An 11915-nucleotide genomic window follows, 5' to 3' on the forward strand; every position below is an offset into this window, starting at 1 on the left:
TCTTCCACTATTCTATTATTTTCCTCATTTTCTTGGAGAAATACTACAAAATCATCCGGAATAGCATTTCTCCTCTCTCTCGTGGATCTCCTTAATGGCATTGGTTCTTGAGGTCGTTAAGTTTGTACTTCTGGATTAGTTACCTCATTTTGAATGGGAGGTTCTTCAACATTATCTCATTGAGATTTTAGATATGCTTCTTTATCAACGACAGATATAGAAACATGTACATTGTCAAAAATAATAGTAGGAATCGAAATTGATCATTCCTCAAGTTCTTCCTCAAAGACAATGTCTCTAACTTTATTTCTCCCTTCCAAACTCAACATTCTCAAAAAACGTTGCAGTTTTCGTTTCGAAAATTGACTTAAGTGTGGGATCATAAAATTTATAACCCCTAGATCCCTCAGAGTAAGCAATAAAATAATTGCTAACAATTTTGGAGTCCAATTTCTTTTTCATGTAGCCTATAAGGCTTCACCTCAGCTGGACATCCCTAAATGTAAAAATGATTTAGGCTAGGTTTTCTGCCTGTCCAAAGCTCATAAGGTGTTTTAGCAGTAGCCTTAGTTGGTGCTCTACTCAGAATATAAGCTGCAATCTTTAATGCCTCTCCCCAAAGTGATTTTGGCAAGGTAGAATGACTTATCATACTCCTTACCATGTCCTTAAAAGTTCTGTTTGGTCTTTTAGCCACACCATTCATGCTAGACGATCCTGGCATAGTGTACTTGTGGGACGATTCTACACTCTTCTAAGTATTTCGCAAATGGTCCTGGACATTGTTCACCTGAACTATCATATCTGCCATATTACTCACTATCACGGTCAAACTTAACGCTTTTTATCCTTTTGTTGAGTTGATTCTCAACGTCAGCTTTAAAAGTTTTGAACACGTCCAATGACTCAGACTTTTCATGGATGAGATATAGGTATCCATAAAGTGAGTAATCGTCTATGAATGATATAAAATATTGTTGACCATTCCAAGAAGTCGTAGAAAATGGCCCACAAATATCTGTGTGTATCAATTCTAAGACGTCTGAAGATCTGTTAGCACCCAATCTCCTTGTTTTGGTTTGTTTTCCCTTGATACAATCAATACATACATCAAAATCTGTAAAGTCAAAGGAATCTAAAATATCATCTGACACAAATCGCTCAATTCTAACTTTTGAGATGTGACCTAAGCGCTTGTACCATAATTTTGCTGAATTTTCTTTATTTAATTTGCGTTTAGTACCTCGTGATTCAACATGAAAGGTTTCATTGTATGATACAACTATATCAAGCAAATATAGGTTATCATATGCACATAATGAACTAATACCAATAATATTGAAATTTAATGAAAGACTAAACTGATCGTTTCCAAATGAACAACAATATCCAAATTTGTCCAACAAGAAAACAAAAATAAAATTCCGTCTAAAAGATGACACAACAAAAGTGTCTTCTAAATCCAAATAATAAACAGTTCCCAATAATAACCTAAAAGTGCCTATTGCATCAACTTCCACCGATTTGCCATTACACACATAGATGTATCTTTCACCATCGCTTGGTTTTCGGTGGCTCAGGCAACCCTGCATAGAAACACTTATGTGAGTAGTAGCACCAAAATCCATCCACCAAGTGTTTCTAGGTACTGAAGCTAAATTATTCTCAGAACAGACCAAAGTAAGAATTGTACCTTTCTTTGCACGCCATGCGTAATATTTGGCACAGTCCTTCTTCATATGTCCAACCTTATTGCAAAAGAAACAACTTCCTTTATCTTCCTTCTATTTCTTTTGTGCTGGACCCTTAGGAACAGCTTCATATTCCTTCATCTTTTTCTTGCCGTTATCCTTAGAAGTGCTTGCCAAGTGAGCAACTTCAGTTTTATCTTGCTTTAACCTTTCTTCCTCTTGCAAAAAATATGAAATGAGCTCATTTAGAGACCATTTCTCCTTCTAGCAGTTATAACTGACCTTAAATTGACTAAACTGTGCAGGAAGCGAGATCAATACCAGATGCACGAGCAAGTCATCTAACAGCTTAAGCTTTAGTCCTTTAAGTTTTGAAGTAATGTGAGACATTTCTATGATGTACTCCCTTATGTTCCCCTTGCCTTTATACTTCTTTGAAATCAAGCTTTGCAAAAGCATGCTTATTTCAGCCTTATCGTTTTTCCCAAAACGTTTCTCAATTTCGGCAAGGAACTTCTTAGCATTAGTTATCTCTTCGGATATTGCACCCCTAAAGTCTTCTGGAATGCCGCGCTTAATAATCATTAGACTCATGTGATTTGAGCAATCCCACTTCACAAAGTTTATCATTTCATCAGGAGAACTTTCTTCTGTAAGAGGAGTTGGTTGCTCAATTTGAAGTGTAAGGTCAAGATCCATGTAGCCAAGAACAATCAATACGTTCTCCTTCCAATCCTTGAAGTTTGTCCCATGAAGCATGGAAATGAAATTGATATTAGCAGATATTGTGGTAGCAGATGAATTAGCTGTCTCATATTCATATTAAATGAACAATAAATTCAAATATTGGTAAGTCCAATCTCAAGATACCTAGTGCAACGTTAATACCAAGTCTTTGGACAGTAATATTAATTGCTAGTGGTACTTTCAATATAGTGATCAAACATTGACAATAACTCCTTTCGAATAATGAAACCATCTTTGGATTGATTTATTATTCATATAAAAACCTGATAATTGTCAGACATTTACCATCGTAGGTGTGTATGTAATTCAGCCAAGTATTAATCTCCCTTTGAGCCGGTTAATACCCGCATGAAGAAGCACACACACGACATCTAAACATCCCAAATAAACCAATCTACACAAGAGAGGTCACTTTGGTGACATATTGTTTCAATTAGTTTATTCAAAATGTTAGATAACCATAATTCATTATAAATGATTTACCAAATTATTTGAATTTGATTGTCTCACATAATTAAACCCTAAATATTCCTCTTAAAAGAGTCCTTAGTACCTTAATTTGAGAAAGAGAATCATTAATTTTGCATGATTAGATGCCTTTAGAAACTTTAGGGACCTAAGGGTTAATAATTCAAAACTTTAGGGATCAAATTTTAAAATTTTGGGGGCTAATATTAATTAATTATAAACATTGAGGGCTTTAATTGTGAATTTTAGAACTTTAATGGCCCAAATTAAATAATTTTCAAAATTTAGGGACTGAATTATTAAACTCATAACCTTAAAGGTCCAATTTCGATGGATCAGAAACATTAGGGACTGAAATGTAAATTTTTATTTTGAAAAAAATTATTAACCCTAATTTTAAATTACAAGCAAGAGCCTGGGAATACCAAAATTGCACCTCAAGCCGCCATCCCCAAAATCCATCTCTTGCTCTATTTCTCTCTCAAACCGATGGCGCCGACGATCGACGTCGCTTGCAGCAGCAACGCCGGCTATGCCGGCGCTAACCAGCAGCAGCGTGGTCTATTGCAAAACGAAGCAATAAGCTGCAATCGTCGATGGCACACCCGTCGTCGACCAGATCCAAAAAGATAGTAACAATTTTTTTTTTTTAAAATCGATTTCAGACAACTTTAACCCAGATTTTGATCGAGAAAACCGAATTATCCAAAAATTTTCTTCTAGATCTCGAACAATAATCATGAACAATATACGAAACAATGCTCTTGATTCAACAAATGACACATCTGGAAGAATAACAAAAAATAATATCCCAAACAACTTTCAAATTCAACAGAAGTATATTCAATGTTGTCAAATTTGAAAATTCTTAAACAAATATTTCATCCAAAAAATTAATCCATAATATAAAAAACTGTAGTAAATTGAAACGAACCAGATTCTTGAATCTCCATGTTGAAATCAATGAAAAAACAAAATGAATACGAAAGCGTACATTGATCCATATATCTGAGTTTTTTGAAATCAATTATGATCTTCTAACTGCTGCGTGATTTCTTGAAATTCGTTCTCTGTTGATGGGGATGCAAAGAATTATGAAAGTCACGTGTAATTGGGGACCAAGACCCATATTAAATAATTAATTATTATCTTTCTTTTAATTATTTCAAATTGGTCCCTCAACAATTTAAAATAATTATTTCGATCTCCGCACTTTGATTCCATGAAAATTAATAATCATTAGTTCAAAATTAAATTTAATGAATCATCTTATTGATTAAACCTTAAAGAGAGCATCATACATTTTAATATATACGTGTGTGACCCCATATGATAGAATTTCTCCAACACTCAAAGCTAGCATATTCCTTGTTCCCATAAAGAAATGCCAAATGAAATATCATTTACACCTACAATTCGTATGAATATCTGAAAATAAAAAATGCATTGAATAAAAAAAAAAAAAAAAAAAAAGAGGAGAAAAAAAAAAAATTTAAAAAGGAAAACCAAAAAAAAAAAAAAAAAAAAAGCAGAGTAACGCACATCTTTGTCGGCTTCGAATCAGAATACTAGGAAAGCAAAAATAAAGCTCGGCTCCAGATAATCATCTCTTTCGCCTGTATATGCACACGTGTACGTGTGCATATTTGCGAAAGCCAGCCGCGGCCACACATATTAGGCTTTTCACAGAACCCTTGATTTCTCTTTTTCTCTCTACAGCACATCCATATTTTTTTCGATCTTCTTGTACAGACCTGTTGAATCAACTTCGGGTCAGTGTTTGAGGTAAGTTGACTCAAAGGAAATATTTACAACATCATTTTCTGTGTTTTTTTATTATTTTATTATTTTAAGTTTCTGTTTTGGCTTTTTTATAACGCAGAGTGTGGATATTTACTTCTTGAATTATGTAATAGTTCCTGGAGTAGCTGTATGTGATTTAGTCGGAAATCTACGTTTGTTTTAAGGAGGAATTTCTGGTCAGATTTTTAATTTTATTTTTCATTTATGAAAGGAAATAAAACCCGCGTTAAATCACCTGGTTTAAAAGTTTAGGTTTAGAAGTCTAAGTACGTTTAAGCTGAAGGAGAAGGTGCAAAATTTTGATAACTAGCTATGGACTAGATTTAAACAAAATACTTTGCCTGCTCTGGTAGTGCATCGAATCACCTAATGTAAAAGCTCATTGAAGAAGGTTGTTTGGGCACTGGGGGAAGTAATTAGTGAAGCCAAGACACTGAGTTTATGCATCTATTAGTATTGTCTAGGTTATCACACCTTCAACTGGGAAATGAATCTCGACTTCACGAGGTGGGGGTGGGGGTGCTGAAGGCAGTTGCTCAGACGTAGAAGGAGCCATTGAAGATGGTTTAAAGACGTGATCCTTTCTTCTTCAAGATGTTCTGCATTTGAAAACTATCATAACCGAAAACTAAACTTACTGCAAACTCTTTCTAATTCTATACAACGGAAAGCAGAATTCTCAACTATTTTCAAATCTAATGTATACTTGATGTTCTTAGTAACATGTAAGGTGAAAAATACATCTGATCTTATGCCTTACTTCATGTTCGGTAAGCTTAGAATTTACTTGAAAAATACGTCTGATCTTATGCCTTACTTCATGTTCGGTAAGCTTAAAAGTTACTTCAGTTTACTTTTGATTAACTTATTTCAGGAAATGTTTAGATATGTGGCTTTTACTTGCTCATAAAGTATGAATGTTCATGCTTCTTGGCGGTTGTCTAACTCCGAAATGTTAGTAATTTGCTAGGGAAATTGCAAAAAACTCCTAGCAAGTTAAGGATTCCAACTCATAATGTCTGATCATGTTTTGCAACCGTATAATGATCCTGAGGGTAAAAGTAGACAGTCGATGCAATCTTACCAATCTGTTTGGATGGCTCATTGGACGAGAACTAGCTTTAATGCAACAGCCGAACCTCATGATCACATATCCAATCATTTTGGAATCCAGGAAATTCATCAGGATTCTGAACATCATAACTCTATGACTGGATTAGAGATTGCATCCGACATCTCTAGGTCAGCCAATCAGAGTCTGAGAATGAGTTCTAACCACACGAGAAATGAAAGATCGGGATGTAAATATTTTGCATTGGAGGGTCCTTCGAGGAACAGAGGGAGCAGTTTTTCATCACAACATGGCCTAGAAGCCGATGATATGCCATCCTTAAGGCCTCAAATTGGTTACAACTTTGGTGGATCGACATCACATATTATGCCTTCTAGATTTGACCAAGAAAAACATGGATTTGACAACAGACAAAAGGCAGTCTCTTCCTTCTTGGATAGATCCATTCTAGTTTCCAACAAGCTATTGCCAAATGCTAACCTGCGAACACTAGAGCGACAACATTGTAATTCAGATTTTTTCCTTTCTGAGAGAAAAATGGATGGCCAATTAGACTCTGAGAAGTTTACAAGTTCATGTTCGAGGAAAGGCAATACATCCCTGTTACTCGACACTCCCTCCACGAGTGACAATCACTTGTCAGCATTTGGTAAAAACTGGTTCCACAAGATGCAGAATCATTCTGGAATCAAACTGTTAGAGAACAATTGCAGTGCTTCAGAGAAAGGTTTACAAAAGTTTCCATATAGAGTTCAAGATGTTGAGACAACGAGGATATGCAGTGCTGTGAATTCCATTGATGGAGTATCTCAGACGACTCACGGTTTGTTAACCGCAAAAAAGAATGATGTCAACACGTTTAAAGAACACGAGTTTTTCAGAAAGACTAGAGTGTTCACCAAATCTAACAGAAATATATCCAGTGATGTTCACAGCACTTATCCGTTTGTTAGTCAAAGTCAGCAAAGATTAAAACTTCAATCTCGAGGCAGTTCCACTGATAGTGAAGAGAAAAAGAATCTTGAAGATGTCAATACTTCTAAGGCTGTTACAATGCTTGAATCATCGGCTGAAACCGATACAATGGACATGGGTTTTTTTAAAGAGAAGAACAAGCTTTCTGGTACGTATAAACTCTGAATCACGAATTTACATGTTGATTTAAAAATTCTCAGGTAATCTCTTTTTTCCTAGGTAATACCTTTTGTGTATCTGAAAACATATTCTGCATATTTCACTAAGTTGTTTCTCTATCCACTTCTCCAGGTGTCAATTCTAATCCATCAGATAAGGTACTCTGACTAGTCTTCTTTTCTTCCCAATTATGTATCCGCTTGTTTACTTTTAAATTTTCTCTCATTTCTTCTATTTTAGTGTATATTTTATGATCATCTGTAATGAATTCTACAAAATGTCAGATCCTAAATGTGTTGAACATCGTTTGCTTCATAATGAACCATGTATTTTTGTATGGCCATTGTCAATTGTTTATGCATAATGTTATATTGAGGAAATTATGATCTAGCTTTTTTCAACACAAATAAGAAGGCATCGGTTTTTTCATACGGAGCAAACCACGTACAGTAAGCTTGAAATGGCATGACATGGTCAAGGCTTCCTATCATTGAAGGTTCTAATGAATTTTAGTCATTAAAGTAAAATGCAATTATGATGATTTTTGTGTACAACCTGGTTGCTTCAAATTTTGTTTTATTTTTCAACTTAGCTGTTTGATGTAGATCTATTTAGAAAAGATTTTATGAAAAGTGATTTTTTTTTTTTTTAATATAGTGATTAAAAAAGTAGGAAAAAGTTACGTGCAAAATTATTTTATTGAGAAAATATGTGGTTGAAAATGAATTCTAAAGAATCTACACCAAATGGGGGCTTAGTGAGAGTACATGGAGAGTTTATCCAGATTCTGTAAAAGTTAAAATTGGTATTAGGGTCTTTGTATTTCTGCAGCCAGACTTCCACGTGATTAAAGTTATTGTTCAGAGTACTGAAACCTGTTATTGATAATTATTAGAGCATGTTTGGTTAAGTATAAAAGTTACTTTTAAGCAACTTCTTGCCAAACATGTTGGAGGATTTTTTGAAATAATATTTTCTATATGTTTTTTTACCAGATCAGCAATATGCTTTTTTTCGATTGGCATCCACTTTATACAAGTCATGATCATTTGAGATGTTGTAGGTCATCAACATAGACTCGAATTTACCACCTCGGTTTAATGTTGCTTCGTGCAAAGAAGTACGGCGGAAAACTGAGTTGCCTGATATAAACTTAGAGCTTCCAGCCTTGCCAGCTGCAGCGAGTTCGTCCAATGATGCAGGGCCAAGCTCTTCGAGGACTCAAAGTTTAGATATGGACCTGCTTTTGGCGCATGCTGAGCAGCCTAGTACTTCAAAACACGTTATCTCATCGGATGATTCTCTGAAAACAGATCCATCGACCAGATGGGTTAAACGTCTCAAGGCGAGTGCTTCGGATTCCTATGCTCATGGCACGAAGAGCTCGGATTTTGGCAAAAACCCATCTCATGAAAAAGTGAAAAGGCTCTTCGGTAGAATTCTTACAGATAGCATAACTAGCTCAGAACCTGTAGTGGATGAACATTCTGAGAAATTATTGACTTTGCCAGATAAGATTGGAGACTTACCAAGAAAAGACGAGTCCTCTTTCATGGACCTGTCAAAGGAAGGTAAAAAACTTTTGCTCTCACATTCTTGGATAAAAAGGTGGCTACACAAAGGATCCAGGAGTCCTCAAAAGAAGCCCGAGGCAGTGGTGATTTGTGAACCACTACGTTCCAAGTTGTCATCGGAGGACCTTCAAAAGAAGCAATTTCCGAGTGTTGCTGCTATGGCCCTGATGGGGAAAGCTATGAACGGTTTTGAACCATGCGAGCTCCAAAAGAGGGGTTCTTCTGTCACCTGGAACACTAGAGCTTTCTGAAAGTACTTCATGTTTGGTACACGTTATTCGATAGTATGATTGGATTGTATAATAAACGAAATTTTTGCTTCTTTTTTCTTTCTTAAGTGTGCCTAGTATTGTCAAATTCTCCCTACATTTTGCATTTGATGTCACGTTGCAAAGTCTTCTCAGCTGATGATGTTTACCCTGTTGGTGCTTAAGATTCAAGCGACAAACTCTTCTCATTGAACAGATGAGAGTATTTTTCAAAATCTATATGATGGCTTGTAGTGGCAAGCTCGGATTCATGCCTCTCGTCCCAATATCAAAATGAAGATTTGCACGGACTAAATTAACTCGATAATCATTCTTTTTTCCAGCTTGGGAAAGAAAGAAGAATTGGAGATCAGTACTTGACCGCACTACTTAGATGACTTAGCAACTCTTTAACATCCAGTAATTGTCTTAAAAAACTATCCGTATCTTTCTTCAGTCTTGTGCATGTAATGAATCTCTTCCCTTGTGCAAGGCAATCAATCTCATGCTCAAATACTAGCTCCATATGTTTTCTCTAAATTTATGTCACGGGTAAGATATGATTGTTCAATGCAGTCCAATTCCTGTTTGTTTTGGTGTGAATATAATAGCATAAATGAGTGATTTTATTCCGATTCAACAGAATTTTATACAGAAGAAATCAGAAAACCCAGTTTATGTATTCAAGAACAAAAATTTTGGTGCCCTGTATCTAATGTGATGCATCAACTGATCAGCAATTTGGATAAGCTAATCCGAGTGCGATTCGAGTTCATGCAAGTGGCTTGGCAAGCCAAAAAAACAAATAGATTAAATCAGTAGCTTCCTATAGTTAAAACATGTTCGTTCACATTTCAACAGATGTTCTATTCAGAAACTTTCACAAGCCCACGACCATTTTTAGATAACCAGAACATTGATGAAATTATTGGAAGAAAAACTGCCAACGAAGTTTAGTCAATAATCAATAGGTAAAAGTGACAAACTCAGCAACTTGATTGGAATGCTAATATCTTGCACTCGTAATATTTAAGATCAAGGAAATGCAATGCAAGTCTCAACAACAAAATTTGTATCGAACTCTCTTACGCAAAAAAATGGAACACCTAAGTGTTGGTTGCCCTAGTATATATCTGTTGGCTTGAATGAGCTGACACCATTCTGATCAAACCTCTAGCCATCAATTCTCTGATTGTCTTCCTTGCAAGTGATCCACTAATCTGTAATGTTACATCAAGAAATTAAATTAGGAGTAGAAAATACAATGAGGATAGATATTTAGGTGCATGTGAATAAATTTATTTACAAATTTTATTTTATTTTAAATGATGTAGATATGAATGAAAGCTAAGAAATGATCAAGTCAACAGATCTCAAAAATATTCAGCTAACACTAGACATATACAAATATAGTAAAATCAATTAAATTCAATAAAACTGAATAAAGAATAACAACTTGCGATGGCACACAGTTGAAATGGAAATATGCATTACATGCTTAACACCTAATAGAACCCAGCTCCAAAACCTACAAATCTACCTAGCTTACTTGGTCCATTTGGTACTAATTCTTTAAAACTCATTTTTCGTCAATCATTTTCAACCACATCGTCTCTGAGTTCTCTCAATGAAATAATTTTGCATGTAGACTTATAACTTTTTCCTACTTTTTAATCGCACATTCCTCAAAAGAATTATTTTTCACTAAATATACATCAAACAGGCCCTTGATCTTCCCTTAAATGTACAAATCAAGGTAAGAGCAAAAAAATATAACACTAGAAGTACAAGTACATCTGCAATAAGCATAACTATCCACTGAGCGCAGGCAGAAAAAGTTACTGCCCCCTATTTATTTTCCGATTCTTGTTAAACAGGCAGATAAATTAGCATTTTATCCTTCTGCCGCAATCGCATCAATTTATCCACAGTATCAATCAGAACTTATTTCATTTAAAACCAGCAAATACAAAATATATGATCCCTTCTGAGAGGGACACAAATTGTAGCCAGCGTGTATATACTATAAAAAATCCACTCAATTTATACAATCATGCTACTGTATTTCTGGATTTGACAATACAGCAACTACTTATAAACATGGATCCACGGGAATGACAACTGCATAAATTATAATTACAAAAAGATCCATCCATTAATTACCCTTAGACGATCGGATAGTACAGAAGGGGTGATGAGCTTGTATTTGGGAGCTTCAGAGAGCAGCTTGTCGTACGTCGCCTTATCGAAAAGCACCATATTATTTACCTTCTCTTTTTGCTTTCCCTTGCTCCACTTCTGCTCATTTACATACAAAGCAACACATAAGAGCAACATTGTATCTACCTATGTGAATAAATATATCTACATCTATGCATACAAAAAACAAGTAATAAATCGTGCCGACCTTCTTCTTCTGCTTGCCACCGCCAGATTTTGCTGGCTTGGATGATGGAGGGGGGGCCTTATCCTTCTTCGGCGCCTGCATTCATTCATAAAAATTAAACCAAATTATACATACAAGAGTGTATTAATATAACGGTGAAGAGAGAGGAAAGCAAAGAAGTACCATCTGAAGAGTAGAGAGGAAACGGCAGCGAGCTGCGAGCGGTGAAGAACTAAAATTACGAGAAAAAATGGTGGTGCGAAGAAGGCGAAAACCTAGTTTAGTATATATTACAGGCCATTTGCCTAACCTGAAAAAAACGACGACGTTTGTTTAACAAGGGTTACGAGGCCCAGCCCAAATATATCAGTTGATCAAGCCCACGTGATAATGATCCAAATTAAGCGTAAATTTAAAAATCAAAGTCATATATTAATTTTAAACACACATTCATAATTATTATTCATAATTATTTACATTTTTTGAACAAAATATCATTCTTATATATAAATTTACCAAATGGAATCTTAATATTCTTGTCAAACATTAATTTTTTATTCAACTTCCGTTCGGGAAGAATTTATAAATGGCTCGCTAGGAAAATTTGGAATGTCAAGCCTATGTTTGGAAAGAAGTTATAAAGGATTTAATTTATAAATGGATAAAAATAAATAGTGAATAAATAAATATAGCACTCGTTACGCCTCGCTAAACAAGGCTCCAGTCATCACCACGTGGCATCTCGTAAAACTTAGTACACCCACGTGACATCCACTTGTGAACGCCCACGTC

The 11915-nt window shown here is 35.2% G+C and overlaps 3 protein-coding genes across 6 annotated transcripts; 1 reads left to right on the plus strand and 2 right to left on the minus strand.

Annotated features, from left to right (window-relative positions):
* Window positions 1-1784: 1784 nt before the first annotated feature.
* On the minus strand, window positions 1785-3368 carry LOC111412621. The gene is made up of 3 exons (XM_023043554.1): window positions 3332-3368; window positions 1974-2497; window positions 1785-1907 (listed from the first exon to the last, which is right to left on the minus strand). Exons 1-3 carry the CDS (start codon window positions 3366-3368, stop codon window positions 1785-1787), a joined length of 684 nt encoding a protein of 227 aa, XP_022899322.1.
* A 1079-nt stretch (window positions 3369-4447) lies between these two features.
* LOC111412080 lies at window positions 4448-8906 on the plus strand. 4 transcript variants are annotated; one of them, XM_023042832.1, is made up of 5 exons: window positions 4451-4691; window positions 5584-6523; window positions 6617-6904; window positions 7048-7073; window positions 7979-8906. In XM_023042832.1, the coding sequence occupies exons 2-5, from the start codon at window positions 5725-5727 to the stop codon at window positions 8738-8740; spliced, it is 1875 nt and encodes a 624-aa protein (XP_022898600.1). In that variant the 5' UTR covers window positions 4451-4691; window positions 5584-5724; the 3' UTR covers window positions 8741-8906. The 4 variants fall into 4 exon arrangements, with proteins under 4 accessions (XP_022898598.1, XP_022898600.1, XP_022898597.1 ...); XM_023042830.1 differs by having other exon boundaries at window positions 4448-4691; window positions 5680-6904; XM_023042829.1 differs by having other exon boundaries at window positions 5584-6904.
* A 677-nt stretch (window positions 8907-9583) lies between these two features.
* Window positions 9584-11424, minus strand: LOC111412081 (40S ribosomal protein S25-like). Its single transcript, XM_023042834.1, has 4 exons — window positions 11307-11424; window positions 11145-11219; window positions 10901-11035; window positions 9584-9957 (listed from the first exon to the last, which is right to left on the minus strand). The coding sequence occupies exons 1-4, from the start codon at window positions 11307-11309 to the stop codon at window positions 9844-9846; spliced, it is 327 nt and encodes a 108-aa protein (XP_022898602.1). The 5' UTR covers window positions 11310-11424; the 3' UTR covers window positions 9584-9843.
* Window positions 11425-11915: the final 491 nt, after the last annotated feature.

This window comes from Olea europaea, chromosome 16 (genome assembly GCF_002742605.1).
Source record: "Olea europaea var. sylvestris chromosome 16, O_europaea_v1, whole genome shotgun sequence".
In the NCBI taxonomy this organism is placed as follows: Eukaryota; Viridiplantae; Streptophyta; class Magnoliopsida; order Lamiales; family Oleaceae; genus Olea; species Olea europaea.

Excerpts from the sequence above, each read along its gene's own strand:
- LOC111412621 (XM_023043554.1), bottom strand. The coding sequence starts at position 3,368 with ATGGATTTTGGGGATGGCGGCTTGAGGTGCAATTTTG. Across the intron at positions 2,498-3,331 it reads CGGCTTGAGGTGCAATTTTG|CTAATTCATCTGCTACCACA; the intron begins GTATTCCCAGGC and ends AATATGAGACAG. Across the intron at positions 1,908-1,973 it reads CACAGTTTAGTCAATTTAAG|GAAGAAAGGTTAAAGCAAGA; the intron begins GTCAGTTATAAC and ends TTTTTGCAAGAG.
- LOC111412080 (XM_023042830.1), top strand. The coding sequence starts at position 5,725 with ATGTCTGATCATGTTTTGCAACCGTATAATGATCCTGAGGGTAAAAGT. Across the intron at positions 6,905-7,047 it reads AGAGAAGAACAAGCTTTCTG|GTGTCAATTCTAATCCATCA; the intron begins GTACGTATAAAC and ends CCACTTCTCCAG. Across the intron at positions 7,074-7,978 it reads ATTCTAATCCATCAGATAAG|GTCATCAACATAGACTCGAA; the intron begins GTACTCTGACTA and ends GAGATGTTGTAG.
- LOC111412081 (XM_023042834.1), bottom strand. Across the intron at positions 11,036-11,144 it reads GTGGCAAGCAGAAGAAGAAG|AAGTGGAGCAAGGGAAAGCA; the intron begins GTCGGCACGATT and ends GTAAATGAGCAG. Across the intron at positions 9,958-10,900 it reads TACTATCCGATCGTCTAAGG|ATTAGTGGATCACTTGCAAG; the intron begins GTAATTAATGGA and ends GTAACATTACAG.